This window comes from Theropithecus gelada, chromosome 7a, assembly GCF_003255815.1.
Source record: "Theropithecus gelada isolate Dixy chromosome 7a, Tgel_1.0, whole genome shotgun sequence".
Taxonomy (NCBI): Eukaryota; Metazoa; Chordata; class Mammalia; order Primates; family Cercopithecidae; genus Theropithecus; species Theropithecus gelada.
In genome coordinates this window covers 7,461,701-7,484,624 of record NC_037674.1, presented here as the reverse complement: position 1 = coordinate 7,484,624, position 22,924 = coordinate 7,461,701, and the positions used below count along the sequence as shown (strand labels likewise).

Here is a 22,924-nt window from a genome sequence, read left to right as displayed (position 1 = left end):
ATTATCTGGGTGTGGTGGCACACGCCTGTAATCCCAGCTACTAAGGAGGACAAGGCAGGAGAATCACTTGAACGTGGGAGGTGGAGGATGCGGTGAGCCGAGATCAATCCACTGTACTCCAGTTTGGGTGACAGAGAGAGACTCCATCTCAAATAAAAAATTAATGAACAATTAATACCAATTCTTCAAAGCAATCTTCCAAAAAACAGAAGAGGAAGAAACACTTCTAAACTCTTCTATTACTATAAAAAGGATTACATGTCATGACCCAGTGGGATTTATCTCGCGAACGCAAGGTTGGCTTAACATCAGAAAAATCAATCTGTGTAATTCAACATATTAATAGAACAGAGGACAAAAACCTCACGGGCGTCTCAACGGATGCAGAAAAAGCATTTGACAACACTCAACTTTCTTTTTTATAAAAAAGACCCCACAAACTAGGAATAGAAGGGAACTTCCTGAATCAACAGCATCTACGAAAAACCCACAGCTAACATACTGCTCAATGGTGAAAGACTGGAGGCTTCCCCTAGATACAAGCCAAGAAAGTCCACTCTCACCGCTTCGATTCAACATTGTAATGGAAGTTCCAGCCAGGGCAATTAGGCAAGAAGACAAAATAAAAGACATCCAGAGTGAGGCAAACTGATTTCTATTTGCAGGTGACATGATTTTGCATACAGAAAGAATCCAGAGAAAAACCCAACAACAATAAAGCTCATAATGAGTTCAGCATGGTTTCAGGATATGAGATCAATATAAAAAATCATTTGTATTTCTATATATTAGCAATGAATAATCTGAAAATTTAATTAACATAGTAATTCCATTTATGACAGCATCAAGAAAAATAAGATACTCAGGAATAAATTTAACAAAAAAGCAAAACTTGTACACTGAAAACCGCGAATATAACTGAAAGAAATTAAAGAACATCTAAATGAATGGAAGGGCACCTCATGTCCATAGGTTGGAGGACTTACTATGTTAAGATGACAGTACTCCTGAAACTGATCCACAGATTAACACAATCCTTATGTGTGTTAATGGGGAATTGTATGACAGGTGAATTGTATGTCAAGATAGCTGTTACCGGATCCCCCACCTCACAGATCCCTGGTAAAAGAAAAAACCATTTATACAGTGTCCCTCTGAATCCACAGGGAATTGCTTCCAAAACCTCTTCTGCCACTGGATACTAAAATCGTTGGATTGTGAAGTATTTTACATAAAATAGTGTCGTATTTGGACATAACCTACACACATCCTCCTGTATACTTTGAATCATCTCTAGAATACTTCTAACACCTAATACAACATAAATGCTATGGAAATAGTTGCTACACTGTATTGTTTTTTATTTATATTTTTGTTGTTGTTTTGTTATTTTTATAGTGTTTTTTCCTTGAATGGTGTCGATCCACGGTTGGCTCAACGGGGGCTGACTGTACATACATGGACTGACCTTTTTCTGCCTGAGTAAAGCCTCTTCTCAGAGTCAGTCTGCTGTGTGGAGTGCCCTGTGGTCTTTCCTGCATAGCTGCATCCGTAAGACATGGATCTAACAACCTTTTTCTGTGTTTTTAAAGTGGGGCTAGAGCTGAAAGGCGCTTGTCAAGCAATGTGTATGTGGATTCCCTCTAGATGTTTTTTATTTTAATTTAATTTAATTTTGTTTTTGAGACAGAATCTTGCTCTGTCACCCAGGCTGGAGTGCAGTGGTGCAATCTTGGCTCACTGCAACCTCCGCCTCCCAGGTTCAAGCCATTCTCCTGCCTCAGCCTCCTGGGTAGCTAGGATTACTGGCATGTGCCACCATGCCCAGCTAATTTTTGTATTTTTAGTAGAGATGGGGTTTCACCATGTTGACCAGGCTGGTCTCGAACTCCTGACCTCAGGTGATCTACCGGTCTCCAACAGTGCTGGGATTACAGGCAGGAGCCACCACGCCTGGCTCCTCTAGATTTTTATCAGCATTTATTGCAACCGCCATAGTTGTCTCACTTGCATCTAAATGAACAGCAATATATTCAGCAGCACCCTTTCACCGAACCTTTCCAAAGAACTCAACTGTGTTGTACCAGAAACAATTATCTTTCTGCACTCATATTTCCTGGCTTTACATAGTACTAGAACATGTAATTACAACAAATATCACTGGCATAAATGAGTTAGGAATAGCTACAATGTCCCTTGGAAAGCTTATGGCCCAGCTTCTTGGAGCAGAAATGGTGCAGGGGTGAACTGCGGATGCTACTAGTAGGGAATGGTTTGCCCAGCCAGCCTGGCTCAAGCCTCCGGCCCACATGGCAAGAGCCAACCTCCATGTGGCCACCATGTTCCTTCAAATCCCATTCCCACAGAGGAATGGACTCATCCCGTAAGCAGGTCTATGAGGACAGCAGGGCACACACTTCATCTTCTTTACAGCCGAGGAAACGGGGTCCCACAGGCAGTGATGTGCCCAAGATCATGCCAGTCCCACAGGCACCATGGCCACCCACCACCAGCTCTCTTTTGCCTCCCCCATGACTCTGAAGCCCGGCAGCAGAGCCGGGGTCTCACCAGGAGAGCAGAGCCCTGGGCTCCCACAGCACCCATCACAGAGCGGAAAGGATGTGCTGGCGGGAAGCCTGATATTTCTGCTTCCAAGCCAGGGGTGTGAGGCAAACTCACCCACAAAGTACTCAGTGAGGAAACAATAGGGCTTCTGAGGGCAGCCGCTGTCGCCACTGCCTGCCCTTCCCTTGCACAGGACTTTCTGCTGGTAAAGAGCCTCGGCCACCGCGTCTGCAGACATTGCTGCGACGTCCCAGTGACAGACTGATACTCCCTGCACCTTTCAAATCAAACAGTTCACATGTATTAGAGATCCCCAGGCCTCCCATTCATTCCACTTCACAGGTGAGGAAACTGAGGCACAGGTAGGTTCGGTGACACACCCAGAGTCACCTGCCTCCAATGCAGAAGAGGTGGGACTCAGACCCTGGCGCTCCTGGCTTCAGACGCACGGCTCCATGGCGGCTCATGCCCCACCCATCGCAACTACAGCGTGTCTCTGCATACTGCTGCTATAATCGTATATGCTCTCATAAACAGAATTTACTTTATTATTATTTAGTTGGCAATTTTTATTTTAACGCATAAAACCAGGAGAATGCAAACTTTCAGCATTTACATGCCTTTAGTTCTGTAAGTTGGTTGAACTGATGTGATATTTACAGATCAATAGTAAAATCTGCTGAGGTGAGGAGAAACCCCTGGTACTTAACCTTTCCTTTACAGAACACGCTGGAGAAAATTGCCAACATGAGGCCCCGGTGAACAAGGGCAGAAGTTCATGGTTACCGAATAACTGCTTAATTAGATACCTTTCAGAAAACTGCAGCCTCCCAGAAAGGGCAGCCTGGCTGTGACAGCTGTGTGGATATACACCGGGAGGGAGAGACTCCCGTGGCATGCAATTAGGACCAATGAATTTTTAACGTCTTGGTAATGATGCTCTCTGGCCCTGTATCTTGATTAACTGATGTTGACTGCCACAGGGTGAATGACAAAGAAGAGAACATAAAAACCCCACTATAAGAACCAGCTGCCTTTTCTTGCCTAAGATGCATAAAACATTGCATGGGAAGCAGGGTAGGTCTCAAATGGGCAAACTGAGAGACAGAGAGAGACAGACAGACAGACACACACACATAGACATTCCTACCCTTACGATATTTTTTCATCAATTTCTCTTTGTTGTACTCAGTAGCATTCTGATCAGTAGGCTGTGTTCCATTCACACTGAAAACAGGAAGAGCCTTCACTATTTATGAGATGTGTATTTATAAATGTGTATTAATAACTCACATATTATAACATGTGTTAGTGAACCATGCTCCTGGCCTCCTTGCTGCCCCTGGGAGCGGCAGGTCTTCCTGTGTACGACCCTGGGCAAAGGACCAAATGATGGCCAGTGACTGGCCGCTGGAGTACGAGCTCAGGGTTCATCAGCAAATCAAAAATGCACAGGTTAGCAATTTTCCAATTGGAAAAGAACTGATCTTCTAACACCCCTAAACTTCCTGGATTAAAAGAGAATTCTGAAGCCCGAGGAAGGCACCTTGCTTTGGAGTCCAGGGGATGTCCAGGGCTGCAGGAATTTCACGACATGGACTCAAGGGAACATGCCAGGGGCTAACCTAGAGAACATGACAGTGGCAGACCCCTGTCAATATGGAGCTCCAACAACACCTAAAATAAATACATCAGCGGCGCCACATGTGCAGATGCTTGGTCTTCCAGAGGGCAACACAAGGCAAACTCCAGGTGCCATGGATCGTCAGGGGCCACTATCCTTACCACATCTGGCTGAAGTCAGAAGCGTCCACTTCTACACTGGTTTCAAAATGGGTAGAGGAGGAGGGATCAGTCACTCACCATCTGCAGGACGTCAGAGGAGACCATCTGCATACAGCACATGGCTGTGGCCAGCGCACACACGATGGTGGACAGGACGTTGAGGGCACACACGCTGAAGAGGAGATCCTGCAAGGAAAGGGGCAGGAGAATGTCAGCCTCATCCCAAAATCCCAGATGGTAGAATCCTTAGACCTCCTGCCAGGGCCCAGAATGAGCGAGGTCGATTGCCATCCTTTTCACAGAGGTTTTGTTTTTGTGTGTGTCTGTGTTTTCTTATAATCAAAATTGGCCTTTCATAGAAACACATTTGTCTATTCCATTACAATGATGATCAAAGTGTTCATAATACTCAACGTGTTTTACAATTTTGATAATTATTAGGCAGTCAGTAACATGTCTAAGAAAATCATAAGGTGGCCAACATTTAAGGAGGTGGGCAATTTTTATCAGTCACAGCCTATAACTCAAGTGAAACTTTTTATCTTGAGATAGTTGTATATTCACATGCAATTGTAAGAAATCCTACAGTGAGATCCTGGGTACCCTTTACTCGTTTTCCCTCAATGGTAACATCTGGCAAATCTATAGTTCAATATCACAGCCAGATACTGACATTGGTATAGTCAGGATGCAGAACAGTCCCATCACCACATGGGTCCCCCATATCGTTGACCTTTTATAGACACACTCACCTCTCTTTTCCTGCTCCCCACTTAACCCCCAGTTCTGATCCCCTGTCAATCACTAGTCTGTTCTCCATTTTTTATAATTTTGTCATTTCAAGAATGTTGCATAAGTGGACTGCACAGCATGTAACCTTTCAGAATTGGCTTTTTCCACTCAGCATAATTCCCTTTAGACTCATCTCAGACTTCCAGACTTCAGGACTGTGAGAAGTGACTGTTGTCAGAGCCACCCAGGCTATGGTATTTTTGTAATAGCAGCCTGAACTAAGACTTTATATGAAATATGAAAAGACAAGCTACAGTCCGGGGGAAAATATTTGCAAACCACCTATCTGACAAAGAACTAGTACCTAGAATACATAAAGAACTCTCATAACTCAACAGTACAAAAAAAAAAAAAAAAAAAAAAAAGCAAACGTTGCAATTAGAAAATGGGCAAAAGACATGAACAGACACTTTACCAAAGAGGATCTCCAGATGGCAAATAAGCCCATGAAAAGATGGTCAACATCATTAGCATCAGGGAAATGCAAATTAAGACCTTTTATAAAGGGGTATCATTATGCACCTGTGAGAAGAGCTAAAATACAAACAGTGACACTAAATATTGGCAATCATGCAGAGAAACCCAATCACTCATACACTGCTGGTGGGAATTAAAAATTGTTCAGCCACTCTGGAAGGCATTTTTGCAGTTTTTAAAATAAAACGAAACATGCAATTACTGTTCAAATCAGCAGTTGTACTCTTGGACATTTATCTCGGAGAAACAAAAACTTATGTTCACACAAAAACCTATACACAAAGGTTCAAACAGCTTTATTTGTAATAGCCCAAAACTGGAAAACTGCAATACCAAAAACCCAGATATTCTTCAGTTGTTGAGGATTAAACCATGTGGTACATCCATATGGTAGAATACTACTCAGCCTGTTGGATTTTGGTAAGGGCCTGCTTCCTGGTTGAAGATGGCTAATGTCTCACTGTGTCCTTGCTTAGTGAAAAGAGGGCAGGGGAGCTCTCCAGTGCCTCTTTTAAAAGCGTACTAATCCCATCACGTGGATTCTACCCTCATGACCTAACAACCTCCCAAAGGCCCCGCCTCTATTAAATAATCACATACTGGGAATGAGAATTTCAACATATGAATTTTGGAGGGATACAAGCATTAAGTCCATGATATCTGAGTTTTTAAAGAACAAAAATTTTTAATGTTCATGAGATCCAACTGATCAACTTTTGTTCCATACTTTTGGTGTCAAGTCTAAGAACCTTGTCAAGCCCCAGATTATGAACAGTTTCTCCCATTTTTTCTAAAGGTTTTTATAGTTTCATATTTTCCATTTAAGTCTATGCTCCATTTTTGTTTTGAGATAGGTCTTGCTCTGTTGCCCAGGCTGGAGTGCAGTGGCACAATCATGGCTCACTGCAGCCTCGACCTTCTAGGCTCAAGTGATCCTCCCACCTCAGCCTCCTAACTCAGACCACTCATGCATACCAGTGTGCCCAGCTAATATCATCCATTTTAAGTTAAATTTTGAATAAGATGTGAGTTTTAGGTTGAGGTTCCTTTTGATGTTTTTAATTTCATTTTCCAAATGTTCATTGTTAGTACATACAAATGTGATTGATTTTTGTATGTTTATGTGATATCTTGAGACTTTGCTGAAATTATTAGTTCTAACAATTTTTTGAAGATGCCAGGGGATTTTCTATGTAGACAATCAGGCCATCTGGATTGTTTTATTGATTTCCTTCCATTTTGTCTTTATTTTTTGCCTTGTAGTGCTAGCTAGAACCTTGAGTATTACAAATAAAAATATAAGATGACTAAGATAATGAAAGCAGACATCTCCGTCTTGTGCTCTGTCTTAGAGGGTAAACTTCATGGAGTTTTAACAGTCCAACTGCAATATATCCTTCATCGAGAAGTCTACTCTCAAATCTATGCCAGAAATAGAAAAAAAAAAAAGATTTAGAATGATAGTATGTCCTTCAATTAAATCTTTTCATATACAAGTGTACAAAATACTGTACACACTCAAAAACCTATCAAAAGCAAAAAGCTATAGATGAATCTTTCACCACAAAGGGATGGCATTAATCAGATTAGTATTAATTATCTAATCAAGGGGTTGGCAAGTCCTCAAGAGGAGACAGGGAACACCGCCCTCACTGACATGCCCTGTGTGTGCACTAGGATGTGTGCACACAGAGTCTAGCAGCATCCTCAGGGCTCGTTCATGTATACATGAGCCCATGTATTCCAATCTGTAACATCTGCTGGACAGTTCCCTGTTCTAGAGGCATCACGGCCCCATCCCCTTCCTCAGAATCTGCTCATCAGTTCTCAAGCCCACACTGTGAAACAGTAAAGAAGTGTGATTAGGATATTATGGAAGGTGGTTAACATACAGTATTTAAACACTTTCCCAAATTTATAGAACCCTGTACACATGTGAAGACAGAAAAACGAGTCCTGAACTTAAGAAGCGTTAGGCAGAACCGGCCGGGTGTGGTGGCTCACGCCTGTAATCCCAGCACTTTGGGAGGCCAAGGCGGGTGGATCACGAGGTCAGGAGATTGAGACCATCCTGGCAAACACGGTGAAACCCTGTCTCTACTAAAAATACAAAAAAATTAGCCGGGCGTGGTGGCAGGCACCTGTAGTCCCAGCTACTCGGGAGGCTGAGGCAGGAGAATGGCGTGAGCCCGGGAGGCGGAGCTTGCAGTGAGCCAAGATCGCGCCACTGCACTCCAGCCTGGGCGACAGAGCGAGACTCAATCTCAAAAAAAGAAAAACAAAACAAAACAAAAAAAGAAGCGTTAGGCAGAACCAAGGCAAGGCTCAGTCTAGGGCTAACTATTCCCCACTTCGGAGGTAAGGCCTATCTGAGTCCCTGAATGATGCAGGAACAGGTGCTGTTCCTGTGTGAGCACCAGGCACTGTTACCACTAAACCTTTCAGGCAGTTCTTTTCCCAGACTCAGGTCGTTTCTCCATATGCAGGTGCTAACCAGCATCCAACTGACAACTCCAGGCAGACCCTCTGAAGGCCCCCTTGGTTCTCTCCTGGTGCAGCTCTGCCCTCGCTGGTGCTCTGTCCTGAGAACTCTCATCTCCAGGCCTTGATCCCCCTCAGACTCTCAGCTCTTTAAGCCCACCTCAGGGAGTCTGCGGGGACCCTGCTGAGTTCCCTTCCCAGCACTGAACCTGGAAACTCTCTCAAGGCAGTAAGCTGGGGCAATCACAGGGCTCACCTCGTTTACTGCCCACCCCTCAGGGATCGGGGTCCCTCATTGCCTGATAGTGTCTTCCTACACCGTGTGCATTTTCGGGGGCTGTTTCAGGCATGAGGTTAAATCCAGTGTCCTGCTACTCCATCTTGGCCAGAAGCTCTCAGTGGCCTTTTTGTTTGCATTTTCTAAGTGTTTGTAGCAGGACTAGGCGGACTGCCTTAGGGATCCTGTGCATGTGACTATAGGCATCTCCACTGCCTTCCCTGCTCCTGCAGCTGCTAGAGGTAGAGCAGGATGGGGGCTTCGTTGTAGCAAACAGGAGGCACAGGTGGGGCTGGAGGGAGGCTGAGGAGCCTGGATTGTATTTTCCAGGTGATGGAATGCCACCGAAGATGTGTGATACTGGGAAAGTGGTCATACAACCTGTTTTTTGTTGGTGGTGGTGGTGGTGGTTTTTTTTGAGATGGAGTCTCGCTCTGTCGCCCAGGCTGGAGTGCAGTGGCGTGATCTTGGCTCACTGCAACCCCTATCTCCCAGGTTCAAGCGATTCTCCTGCCTCAGCCTCCTGAGTAGCTGGGTCTACAGGTGCCCACCACCATGCCTGGCTAATTGTTTTTGTATTTTTAGTAGAGACGGGGTTTCACCACGTTGGCCAGGCTGGTCTCGAACTCCTGACCTCAAGTGATCCACCCGCCTCGGCCTCCCAAAGTGCTGGGATTACAGGTGCAAGCCACTGCGCCCGGCCCATGCAACCTGTTTTCACAATTGATTGAGAAAGATACCTTTGCAGGGAGGGCCTAGCACAGAACTAGAGATGGAGTAAACATTGGCTGAGGTGAGAGAGTGGACACAGGGCAGTGACCTGTGAGGAGGTACTGGAGAGGAGTCAAGCAGAGACCAGGAGGAGGCATGCAGACGCCGGTCTGAGGGAGACTCTGAAGTTGAGAACAAAAGGGCATGGCTGTTTACTAGGGTAGGGGAGTCCAGGATGAGGGTGCAGATATAGTAGAAAGATGATTCTGGTGAGTGGAAACATGAGATGCCTGCGCATGGGCGAGAGACTGTGGGAGAGAAGCAGTCTTAAAGAACACCTCAACAGGCTGGGCACAGTGGCTCATGCCTGTAATCCCAGCACTTTAGGAGGCTGAGGCAGGAGGATCATTTGAGGTCAGGAGTTCGAGACCAGCCTGACCAATATGGTGAAACCCCGTCTCCACTAAAAATACAAAAAAATTAGCCGGGAGTGGTGGCGCATGCCTGTAATCCCAGCTACTCAGGAGGCTGAGGCAGGAGAAGGTTGGGAGGTGGAGGTTGCAGTGAACCGAGATCATGCCATTGTACTCCAGCCTGGCTGACAAAGTGAGACTCTGTCTGGAAGAAGAAAAAAAAACACTCGAAGTGGTCTGGGACATGTGGAGGCTGAGTTAGCAGTGGTCCTGACCCACTGAGATGTTAGCAAGTGGTTGGAAATTTGGGTCTGGGGCTGAGGATGGAGATCAGAACTGGAGGTGCGGACCAGGAGTCATCCCTACAGAGTTCAAATGTGCCTTCACCTTGTGGATGTCCTTGATGTATCTGCGGGCCCCTGTGTCCTCATTCCCCGCTCCAGATCCATCAGGCTTCAGGGGCCTGGAGGCCTCCGCGGGCTCCCTCCAGAACACAGCATTTCTTTGATGAAATTACCATTCTCACCTTAAAGATACACCTCAGCATCGTTTTCCTCTAAGTGACATGAATTTTGTGCTGGATTCTAGATAACTGACAGATTTATCCGTGTGCGCAGTAGCTGGCTGGGTGCCTTTTCTCTCCTGTGAGGAAGAGCTTCTAAAACGTCTTAAGGCTCAGCCAGAAGCTTTAGCACATTTTTGAGCAGGAAGTTGGACTCACTGTAGTCCTAAAACAATCCTGCTGGTGAATGATGTCGTAATTAGAACTCTTTAAGTATATATTTTATATATCTCAGGAGGGCAATTCAAAGTTATAACTAAAATAGCGACTTTTTTTTTTTTTTTTTTTTTTTTTGAGATGGAGTCTCGCTCTGTCGCCCAGGCTGGAATGCGGTGGCGCGATCTCGGCTCACTGCAACTTCCACCTTTCGGGTTCAAGTGATTCTCCTGCCTCAGCCTCCCGAGTAGCTGAGATTACAGGCATACGCCACCACGCCCAGCTAATTTTTGTATTTTTAGTAGAGATGGGGTTTTGCCATGTTGGCCAGGGTGGTCTCGAACTCCTGACCTCAGGTGATCCACCCGCCTTGGGCTCCCAAAGTGCTGGGATTATAGGCATGAGTCACTGCTCCCGGCCAACAGCGACATCTCTTAATGTACCATTGCTAAGATATAAACAACACCTCTACTTTGTCCTCAATCTAGAAATTTCAACTTCATTGACCACATAGTCCGCTGTCATTTAAATGAACGCCCTTCTAAAATAATATTAATTTTGCATATGCTACCAAATGAAACTACTCACAGACAGAAACACCAACTCTGACCTTCGTTTGCAGACGCATCATGAGGCAGTCCTGCTTCATGTCTCACGAAAGGTATTCATTTGAAACACGTGCCGGAAAGACTTTTCCCCTCCAGCTGACTCAATGCTCGCTGTTTTTCTAAGTAACTGCAAACCACTGGTATTGTGTTTATGTGTTTCTTCAGAATTCTTTTTTGGCTTAAATAATGCCTTTATCTCCGTGTTTTTTTGTTTGTTTGTTTGTTTGTTTTCTTGAGATGGAGTCTCACTCTGTCACCCAGGCTGGAGTGCAGTGGTGTGATCTTGGCTCACTGCAACTTCCCCTCCCGGGTTGAAGCGATTCTCCTGCCTCAGCCTCCTGACTAGCCGGACTACAGGCGCCCGCCACCACTCCTGTCTAATTTTTGTATTTTTTTTAGTAGAGATGGGGTTTCACCGTGTTGGCCAGGCTATCTCTGCTTTTTGAAAGTTTTATCAGAGTCCTTTGCAAACACTGAAATCCACACTCTATAAAATCCCTTTACAAGGTGATTCAAAATGGCAAATATGTAAAGGAGGCAGGTCTTTCATGGCTGATATTGAGTTTTGCTGCTGGACATTCTGATGTTATTAGCATTTTGATGTTATTAATGCTAATAAAGTTAAGGAAGTTATCTATATAATGATGTACAGAACAAACACAAGAGGAAAAAATGTTTTAGATACTTAGGCAAAGCTACAAGTGATAAATTATTTTGAAAATCTCTCCAGTTCAAGTAAATTATGGATATTAATAATACGATTAACAGAGAACAGTGACAGCAATGACAATTTACATATGCCTACATGTTAAGAACATTAAGAGTTTAGGACATTCAGCCAGTTGTGGTGGCTCCCGCCTGTAATCCCAGCACTTTAGGAGGCTAAGGGCAAATCACCTGAGGTCAGGAGTTTGAGACCAGTCTGGCCAACATGATGAAACCCCGTCTCTACTAAAAATACAAAAATTAGGTAGGTGTGGTGGCAGGCACCTGTAATCCCAGCTACTCAGGAGGCTGAGGCAGGAGAACTGCTTGAACCTGGGAGGCAGAGGTTGCAGTGAGCTGAGATCACACCACCACACTCCAGCCTGGGTGACAGAGTGAGACTCTTGTCTCAGGGAAAAAAAAAAAAAAAAAAAAATTTCAGGACATTGATACTTTTGCTTGCTGGACAAAATGAGGACAAACTGTCTTACACCTATTTCTGCTAGTTCATTCAGTAGTTTTTTTCCTATGTCTTCTCTCTTCGAATAAAGAAAGAGGTCCCATGGGAACCCATTATCAGTTAAGATATAATGATAGACGGTATGATGATAAGGAGAGTTCCACAGCATAAAACAAAAGTGATGAGGAAATATCCAGCAATAGCTGTGTACATGCTAATAATTATAAGGGATGGGGGTTGTGCTTTATCTGAATTATCCTCTTAAATGCCTGCACCATTTATTCTTTATGGCCTTGTGATGGTAGACATGGTCATGGACCTGACACTCCTCACAGATCTATGTTGGGAGAGGCAGTCTGCCACGGGAACTGAGCCCTCAAGTTCCTGCTGGGTATGCCAAGAATGTAAGGCCTTGACTGCTCTTTGTAGACCCATTTCCCAGGGCTGTGTTTGCACCAAGAAACCTTGAGGAAGGAGGTAACGTCTTCCCTAGACAAAGTGTAGGTTCAGTACAAAGGCAGGGATTCCCCAAGCTCAGTGTTCACCACACACGTGCAGGCATCCATGGTGGGCCCTTAGCATCACCTGAGACCCCAGGGCATGGGGAACTGGCACACACCAGCCTAGTGCTCTGGCTACTGCTTTTGCCATGAGTAATAAAGTCCCTTGTCTCTGAACCAGGAATCTCATGTCTTTTTGCCAGGAAAGTAACAGTAAACAGTAACAGACTAGTTTGTTAGCTTGAAAGTAGGTTAAAAGTTCAGACCCTGCAGTTCCTGGCAGTTTATTTCCATCTCCATCTTGTGAGAACATCAAGAGCAGAGATCAATTCTTTTGCTACTCTGTATAGTAGAAAATCTCATTCAAAATAGGTGGTTGCTAAATATTTGAAATTTTATAGGCTATCTCATTGTTCTCTTCTGAATTGTAAATTCAGACTTGAAGGAAATTATATGCATAATTTCCAAGTTTCTAACCACACACAGAAAATTCACCCTCACCTTTAAATAAAGTAATGCAGCACCCATAGGATCATGGTGGATGGGAGGCAGGACTAGATTGCAGCTCTGGACAGAGCAATGTGCAAGGCCTGCATTGTGAATTTTAGCTCCAGATCGACTGCAAGAACAAACCAGCAACCCTGAGAAGACCTACAGATCTCTGAAGGAAGCCACCTGCTCCTGCAGGACCCGGGAGACACCCCAAATGCTGTGAGTGCCCAAACTGCAGAAGTGGGAAAGGGAGAGCATCCTCTCCCAAACACACACCCCCAGTGGAGAAAATGAAGGTCTGTTTGGGGGAGAAGTTTCCGTCCTTCCCTGGAGCTGACTCAATTTAGAGAGTCGAGTGAAATATAGAAGTAGAGGAAGCAGTGGGAAAGGCCCTGGGAGCTCTCTGGGTCCCCAAGCAGGTCATTCCTGCCTGGCACCACAGGGATCCACCAGGAGGGCCGCCAGAGGAGCGAGGGTAAAACTCAACAGGGAGAAGGAAATCTCTAGCTGGAATTTGTAACAATTTGAACAGGGTTCTAGAAGCCTCCTGGCCAGAAATCCGGGGAGGGCGCAGATCTGGTGTGCAGACTCTCCACAGGTGAGGGAAGAACAAGCCCTTTCTTTTGCAGCTGGGAGATGGGTAGCCTGGGGCAAGTTCTCAAGCCTGTCTCGCCCACTGCCTGAAAACAGACTTGGGGCTGTTGGAGCGGGCATGGTGGGAGTGAGACTGGCCCTTCAGTTTGTGTAGGAGCTGGGTGAGGCCTGTGATTGCCAGCTTTCCACCACTTCCCTGAAAACCTGCGTGACTCAGCAGAGGCAGCCATAATCCTCCTAGGTACACAACTCCAGTGACCTGGGAATCTCACACCCATCCCCCCCAGGAGCTGCAGCAACACCCGCCCAAGGAGAGTCTGAGCTCAGATACGCCTGGCCCCACCCCCACCTGATGGTCCCTCCCTACCCACTCTGGTAGCAGAAGACAAAGGATAGATAATCTTGGGAGTTCCACAGCCCAGCCCACCGCAGGTCCCTCTCCAAACTACTACAGCTGACGCTTTCTGGAAAGTACCACCTCCCAGCAGGAGGCCAACCAGCACAAAAATAGAGCATTAAATCACCAAAGTTAAGAACCCTCACAAAGCCCACTGCACAGCCCCCACCACCTCCCCTGGAACAGGTGCTGGTGTCCACGGCTGAGAGACCCACAGACAGTTCACATCACAGGACTCTGTGCAGACAACCCCCAGAACTAGCCCGGAGCTGGGTAGACTTGCTGAGTGGCCACACCCAGAAGAGAGGCAGTAATCACTGCAGTTCGGGTCGCAGGAAGCCACATCCATAGGAAAATGGGGAGATTACTACATGAAGGAAACAATCCGTGGGACAAAAGAATCTGAACAACAGTCTTCAGCCCTAGACCTTCCCTCTGACAGAGCCTACCCAAATGCAAAGGAACCACAAAACCAACCCTGGTAATATGACAAAACAAGCCTCTTTAACACCCCCCTGCCCCCACAAAATCACACTAGTTCACCAGCAATGGATCCAAACCAAGAAGAAATCCCTGATTTACCTGAAAAAGAATTCAGAAGGTTAGTTATTAAGCTAATCAGGGAGGCACCAGAGAAAGGCGAAGCTCAGTGCAAGGAAATCCAAAAAATGATACAAAAAGTGAAGGCAGAAACAGTCAAGGAAATAGATAGCTTAAAGAAAAAAACAATAAAAAATCCAGGAAAAATTGGACACACTTACAGAAATGCAAAATGCTCTGGAAAGTCTCAGGAATAGAATTGAACAAGTAGAAGAAAGAAATTCAGAGCTCAAAGAAGGACAAGGTCTTTGAATTAACCCAATCCAACAAAGAAAAGAAAAAAGAATAAGAAAATATGAACAAAGCCTCCAAGAAGTCTGGGATTATGTTAAATGACCAAACCTAAGAATAAGCAATTTTCCTGAGGAAGAAGAGAATTCCAAAAGCTTAGAAAACGTATTTGGGGGAATAATCAAGGAAAACTTTCCCAGCCTTGCTAGAGACCTAGATATCCAACTACAAGAAGAACAAAGAACACCTGGGAAATTCACTGCAAAAAGATCATCGCCTAGGCACGTTGTCATCAGGTTATCCAAAGTTAAGACAAAGGAAAGAATTTTAAGAGCTGCGAGACAGAAGCACCAGGTAACCTATAAAGGAAAACCTATCAGATTAACAGCAGATTTCTCAGCAGAAACCCTACAAGCTAGAAGGCATTGGGGCTCTATCTTCACTATCCTCAAACAAAACAATTATCAGCCAAGAATTTTGTATCCAGCACAACTAAGCATCATGTATGAAGGAAGATACAGTCTTTTCCAGACAAACAAATGCTGAGAGAATTTGCCAGTACCAAGCCACCACTACAAGAACTGCTAAAAGGAGTTCTAAGTCTTCAAACAAATCCTGGAAACACATCAAAACAGAACCTCTTTAAAGCATAAATCACACAGGACCTATAAAACAAAAATACCAGTGAAAAGGCAAAAACAAAAAACAAAAATCCAAAGTCCAAATAGCACAATGAATGCAATGATACCTCACATCTCAATTCTAACATTGGATGTAAATGGCCTAAATGCTCTACTTTAGGGATACAGAACCGCAGAATGGGTAAGAACTCACCAACAAACTAGCTGCTGCCTTCAGGAGACTCACCTAACACATAAGGACTCACATAAACTAAAAGTAAAGGAGTGGAATAAGGCATTTCACACAAATGGACACCAAAAGAGAGCAGGGGTAGCTAGTCTTATATCAGACAAAACAAACTTTAAAACAATATCAGTTAAAAGAGACAAAATGGGACATTATATAATAGTAAAAGGCCTTGTCCAACAGGAAAATATCATAATCCTAAAAATATATGCACCTAACACTAGAGCTCCCAAATGTATAAAACAATTACTAATAGACCTAAGAAATGAGATAGACAGCAACACAATAATAGTGGGGGACTTCAATACTCCACTGACAGCACTAGACAGGTCATCAAGACAGAAAGTCAACAAAGAAACAATGGATTTAAACTATACCTTGGAACAAATGGACTTAAAAGATATATACAGAACATTTCATCCAACAACCTTAGAATACACATTCTATTCAACAGCACATGGAACTTTCTCCAAGACAGGCCGTATCATAGGCCATAAAACAAGACTCAGTAAATTTAAGAAAACTGAAATTATATCAAGCACTCTCTCAGACCACAGTGGAATAAAACTAGAAATCAACTCCAAAAGGAACCTTCAAAACCATGCTGATACATGGAAATTAAATAACCTGCTCCTGAATGAGCATTGGGTCAAAAACGAAATCAAGAGAGAAATTAAAAAATTCTTTAACCTGAACAACAATAATGACACAACCTACCAAAACCTCTGGGATATAAGCAGAGGTGGTTCCAAGAGAAAAGTTCATAGCCCTAAATGCCTACATCAAAAAGACTGAAAGGGCATACACTGACATTCTAAGGTCACACCTCAAGGAACTAGAGAAATGAGAAAAACCAAACCCAGCAGAAGAAAGGAAATAACCAAGATCAGAGCAGAACTAAATGAAACTGAAACAAACAAACAAACAAAATACAAAAGATAAATGAAACAAAAAGATGGCTTTTTGAAAAGATAAGTAAAATTTATAGACCATTAGTAAGATTAACCAAGAAAAGAAGAGAGAAAATCCAAATAACCTATTAAGAAATGAAACAGGAGATATTACAGTTGACACCACTGAAATACAAAAGATCATTCAAGGCTACTATGAACACCTTTACAACATAAACTAGAAAACCTAGAAGAGTTGGATAAATTCTGGAAAAATATAACCCTCCTAGCTTAAATTAGGAAGAATTACATACCCTGAACAGACCAATAACAAGCAGCAAGATTGAAATGGTAATTACAAAATTACCAACAAAAAAAAAAGTCCAGGACCAGACAGGTTCACAGCAGAACTTTACCAGACATTCTAAGAAGAATCCTTTTGACAATATTCCACAAGATAGAGAAAGAAGGAACCCTCTCTAACTCATTCTATGAAGCCAGCATCACCCTAATACCAAAACCAGGAAAGGACCTAACCAAAAAATAAAACTACAGACCGATTTCCTTGATGAGCACAGATGCTAAGATCCTTAAAAAAATATTAGCTAACTGAATCCAACAACATATAAAAAAGACAATACACCATGATCAAGTGAGTTTCATACCAGGGATGCAGGGATGGTTTAACATATGCAAGTCAATAAATGTGACACACCACATAAAGAGAATTAAAAACAAAAATCACATGATCATCTCAATAGATGCAGAAAAAGCATTTGACAAAATCCAGCACTGCTTTATGATTACAACTCTCAGCAAAAGTGGCATACAAGGGACATACCTCAATGTAATAAAAGCCATCTATGATAAAACCACAAGGCAACATAATACTGAATGGGGAAAAATTGAAAGCATTCCCTCTGAGAACTGAAACAAGACAAGGATGCCCACTCTCACCACTCCTCTTCAACATACTACTGGAAGTCCTAGCCAGAGCAATCGGACAAGAGAAAGAAATAAAGGGCATCCAAGTTGGTAAAGAGGAAGTCAAACTGTCACTGTTTGCTGACGATATGATAATTTACCTTGAAAACCCTGAAGATTCCTCCAGAAAGTATCTATAACTGATAAAAGAATTCAGCAAAATTTCCAGATGCAAGATGAATGTACACAAGTCAGTAGCTCTTCTATACACCAAGAGTGACCAAGCAGAGAATCAAATCAAGAACTCAACCCTTTTTACAATAGCTGCAATACAATAAAATACTTAGGGATATACCTAACCAAGGAGTCAAAAGACATCTACAAGGAAAACTACAAAACACTGCTGAAAGTATTCATAAACACCACAAATAAATTGAAACGCATCTCATGCTCGTGGATGGGAAGAATCAATATTGTGAAAATGACCATACTAGCAAAAACAATCTACAAATGCATTGCAATCCGCATCAAAATACCACCATCATTCTTCACAGAATTAGAAAAAACAATTCTAAAATTCATATGGAACCAAAAAAGAGCCCACATAGCCAAAGCAAGACTAAGCGAAAAGAATAAATCTGGAGTCATCACACTACCTGATTTCAAACTATAATATAAAGCCAAAGTTGCCAAAACAGCATGGTACTAGTATAAAAACAGGCACATAGACCAATGGGACAGAATAGAGAACCCAGAAATAAACCCAAATACTTAAAGCCAACTGATCTTCGACAAAGCAAAAAAAACAAACAAACAAACAAACCATACAGTGGAAAAGGACACCCTTTTCAACAAATGGTGCTGGGATAATTGGCTAGCCACACGTAGGAAAATGAAACTGGATCCTCATCTGTCACCTTATACAAAAATCAACTCAAGATGGATTAAATTAAATCTAAGACCTGAGACTATAAAAATTCTAGAAGATAACATTGGAAAACCCCTTCTAGACAATGGCTTAGGCAAGGGCTTCATGACCAAGAACCCAAAAACAAATACAATAAAAACAAAGATCAATAGCCGGGATCGAATTAAACTAAAGAGCTTCTGCGGGGCAAAAGAAACAGTCAGTGGAGTAAACAGACAACTCACAGAGTGACAGAAAATCTTCACAATCTATACATCTGACAAAGGACTAATATCCAGAATCTACAACAAACTCAAATCAATAAGAAAAAAACAAAGAATCTCAACAAAAAGTGTGCTGACATAAACAGATAATTCTCAAAAGAAGATATACAAATGGCCAACAAACATATGAAAAAATGCTCAACATCTCTAATGATCAGGGAAACGCACATCAAAACCTCAATGTGATACCACCTCACTCCTGCAACAATGGCCATAATCAAAAAAGCAAAAAATAGTAGCTGTTGCTGTGGATGCAGTGATCAGGGAACACTTCTACACAGCTGGTGGGAATGTAAACTAGCACAGCCACTATGGAAAACAGTGTGGAGACTCCTTAAAGAACTAAAAGTAGAGCTACCATTTCATCCAGTAATCCCACTACTGGCTATCTACCCAGAGGAAAAGAACTCATTATATGAGAAAGACACTTGCACACGCTTGTTTACAGCAGCACAATTCACACTTGCAAAACTGTGGAACCAACCCAAATGCCCATCAATCAACGAGTGGATAAAGGGCCTGTGGTATATACATATGATGGAATACTACTCAGCCACCAAAAGGATTACAGTAACAGCATTTGTAGTGACCTGGATAAGACTGGGAGACTCTTATTCTAAGTGAAGTAACTCAGGAATGGAAAACCAAACATCGTATGTTCTCACTGATATGTGGGAGCTAAGCTATGAGGATGCAAAGGCATAAGAATGATACAATGTGGGGAATAAGAATGATACAAAAGCCTAAGAATGATACAATGGGGGGAATAGTGAGAGGCGGGAGAGGGATAAAAGACTACAAATAGGGTGCAGTGTATACTGCTTGGGTGGCGAGTGCACCAAAATCTCACAAATCACCACTAAAGAAGTCACTCATGTAACCAAACACCACCTGTACCCCAGTAACTTATGGAAAAAAAGAATTTAAAAAACCGAGTACACACAGTTACAAGCCCTAAATAAATAAAGTAATGCAGTGCAAGACTCTGTATAAAGACTCTTGGTAGCACAATCAGCGTGTGTGTGTAAAATCTGTAATTTAAATTTTCCATGAAATTTCTAGAGTGAGGAGACGCTTCCTGGAGCAGATCTAGGACCGTTTAATTTGTCTCTGTAGAAAGCAGTTATAGTCTACAGAGGTCTTTGTGGCTGGCTTAAATACTGATCCTACAAAAGGAGCTAAAATTAGGCTGTCATATGGAGAAGGTAAGTGATTCACAGAGAAATCTGTGTAAGCTATAATTTCAAGAGGCAAACATCCATTTACAATCCCTAAAAAGGTTGATGGAGTTTGGCCTTGCTTTGGCCACGCAGGCACCACCAGTAACACAAGCACTGCTCCAAGAGGGCAGGATTGCTCCCCACATGGTGCCTGTCATTTGCTCAATGGCACTTTTAACTCTGGGCAAGGACCCAGGAGTTCACACACACTCTGCAAGGGTTCAGAACTGCACCCTGTGTGGTCATTGGAAACCTGGCTTTTGTCATCTGAAACAATAGCTTTTACCCTTTAGTGGATGGCTGTAAATTGCCTACATGATCATCTGTGTAAATAATCATAGACTAATTATTTTCTTACAGTTTTAGAAAGTTTTAAGAAGAAAACTATTTGCCATTTTTCTGATATTCAAGGCAAAGTAATGAGGCAAAAAATGTTTCTCTGTGTATATACATACATGTATGTATCTTTGTGTGTGTATATGAGATAGATTATATACATATATGCATATATACATACAGAAATCTTTCCTATAAATTCTGGATTTCTGAAAACTCACTGTGATCCTAATGAGCCTCTAGCTTTAAAACAATGTTGAACAAAACACCACTTTTAAATATTTGGCTTTACCCTATATTTATGGGAATGAAAACAGTAAGTATTGTCAAGAACATTTTGGGGAAAAAAAGGCTTTGCACACATCAAAATGTACCCTAAATCTACAATAATAGTATAGGGTGGCATCAGTAAAGGGACAGAATAGAGAGTCCAGCTTGAGATATTGTTACAATAAAAGAAGCACACCATATTACTTGTGTTGGGATAATTGGCTGTCTTTAAAAAACAAATAAGACAGATCTAGATGTAAAAAGAAGAGAGGAGAATTCTTCCTCGTGAACCTAGATGCAAAAGTCCTAAATAAAATATTGACAAACCAAATATAGCAGCATTTTAAAAAACATATTATGACCAAATGTGGTTTATTCCTATATTACAAGGATGTTTTAACATAATGTAATTTATTAATGGAATTCACTACATTAAATGAGAAAAACTACATGACAATCTCAATAGATGCAAAATAGCAATGGTATTTCAACACTAGTGTAAAAGCCTCTAATAAACTTGAAATAGACAGGAGCTCCCTTAACTGAAGGAACCCTACAGCAAACATCTGGAAGGAGATGGGGATTGCTGCCAATATCACTTCTATTCTACACACAAGTCCCAGTCATTGTAAGAAGACAGGCAAAGGAAGTAAACTGTGTTCAAACTGGGAAGGAAGAAAAACTGTCCAAGATGATACAATTATTCATACAGAAAACTCAATAACATTTCCAAATATTTAGAACTAAATATAATAGTGGTGCAATGTTGCTGCATATAAAATCAATATGCAAAATTCATTCACTACCAACAAACAGCAAGTATACATTTTTTACAGATATGATTTACAGTAGCGAAAAATGTAAAGTAGCCAAGAATAAATACAGAAAAAGATGGAAAAATGTGTTGAGAACAAATAAATAATGAGACACTGTAGTCATTAATAGGAAGATTCAATACTATAAATGCATTAATTCTTTCCAAATCAACTTATAAATCCAATGGAATTCCAACAAAGACAACAAGACTTTGTGTGTGTGTGTGTGTGTGAGAGTGTGTGTGTGTGCATAGTCTGTGACAGGATAATTCTAAATTCCTCATCTCCCTTCTCTCTCCCCTCCTCCCTGCCGTCCGCTGCCCCACACCATGTGAGGACACAGTGAGAAGGCTCCCCTTTGTAAAACAGGAAGAGGGCATTGATCTCAGACTTGTAGCCTCCTGACTGTGAGAAATAAATGTCTGCTGTTTACACCACCCCATCTAAAGCATTCGTTACAGCAACCTGTCTTAGTCTATTTTCTGCTGCAGAAAATGGAATAACAGACTGAGTAATTTACAAAGAATGTAAGTTTATTTGGCCCACAGTTCTGGAGGCTGGGAAGTGCTAGAGCATGGGGCCAGCATCTGGTGGGGGTCCTCCCGTGGTGGAAGGTGACAGGCAGAAAGCGGAAGTGAGTGTGCGCGACAGAGAGAGAGGCACCAGAAGCCAGACTCCCTTTATAACAACCCACTCTCGCCATAACTAACCTCTCCCATGATAATGACAATCCATACATGAGTGCTCCACCCTCATGACTCAATCACCTATTATTGAACTTGACCTCAAACACTGACTGTGGCATTGAGGATTATGTTTCTAACACATGACCTTTTGGGGGACTATTCAAACCACAGCACAGCCTGAACTGATTAAGAGAGTGGGCTTTTCTATCCTCTATCATTAAACCATCCAAAACACCATTAGTCCTCTGATTGCAGGTCCAGCTGTCCTGAGCAGTTCAACATTTCATATTTCAAGGAATGCAGGTTCAGCCATAAACAACACCTGTGACAAAGCCACTGTCACTCACATCCGGGACACTCTACTGTCTGTTCAGCCCTGTGCATTCCAGGATGTAACACGCAAGACGATCCCAAGCCAGGCACAGCTGCAGTGTCTGCTGTGGGATCCTGTCTCCCTCCTCCCCCCAGCAAGAAAACCAAGGAAGGTTATTTTTTTTAAGGTATTGTTTTTTTCCTTCAAGTTTCTAATTTTGGCACAATGAAAACATTGTATTTGTATTAGCAATACCCAATTAGCAATTTCATGTAAAGGCGATTAGGTACTTATAAAAGGTCTCAAGTACTCCAACTAAATCAGTCACTGGTTAATAACAATGATCCATGAGCTGTCTTCTTGGTTTTCATGTGGAATAACTGGCAAGGAACGCCATACATGAAAAAAGAAAAAAGAAAAAGATCAGCAGCTTTGCAGCTTTAGCCACTATGTGAAGTGCTTATCAAAAAGCCACCTAGAATCTTTTTTCGTGAATTGAAACACTACTGTCATCTATAATCCTGAACGCTAAGGTCTAGAAACCAATATTGACTGAGGTGTGCAAACAGCCCCTCTTGCAGTGCTGTGGGGCACATTTCTTTTAAC

The 22,924-nt window shown here is 42.6% G+C and overlaps 1 protein-coding gene across 1 annotated transcript in view; it reads right to left on the bottom strand.

Moving 5' to 3' along the window:
- Window positions 1–22,924, bottom strand: part of FAM189A1 (family with sequence similarity 189 member A1) — a 442,533-nt gene that overhangs the window by 23,163 nt on the left and 396,446 nt on the right. The window contains exon 5 of the mRNA XM_025390663.1: window positions 4,429–4,536. Within this exon, the coding sequence (XP_025246448.1) occupies window positions 4,429–4,536 (108 nt within the window). The remainder of the gene's footprint in view (window positions 1–4,428; window positions 4,537–22,924) is intronic.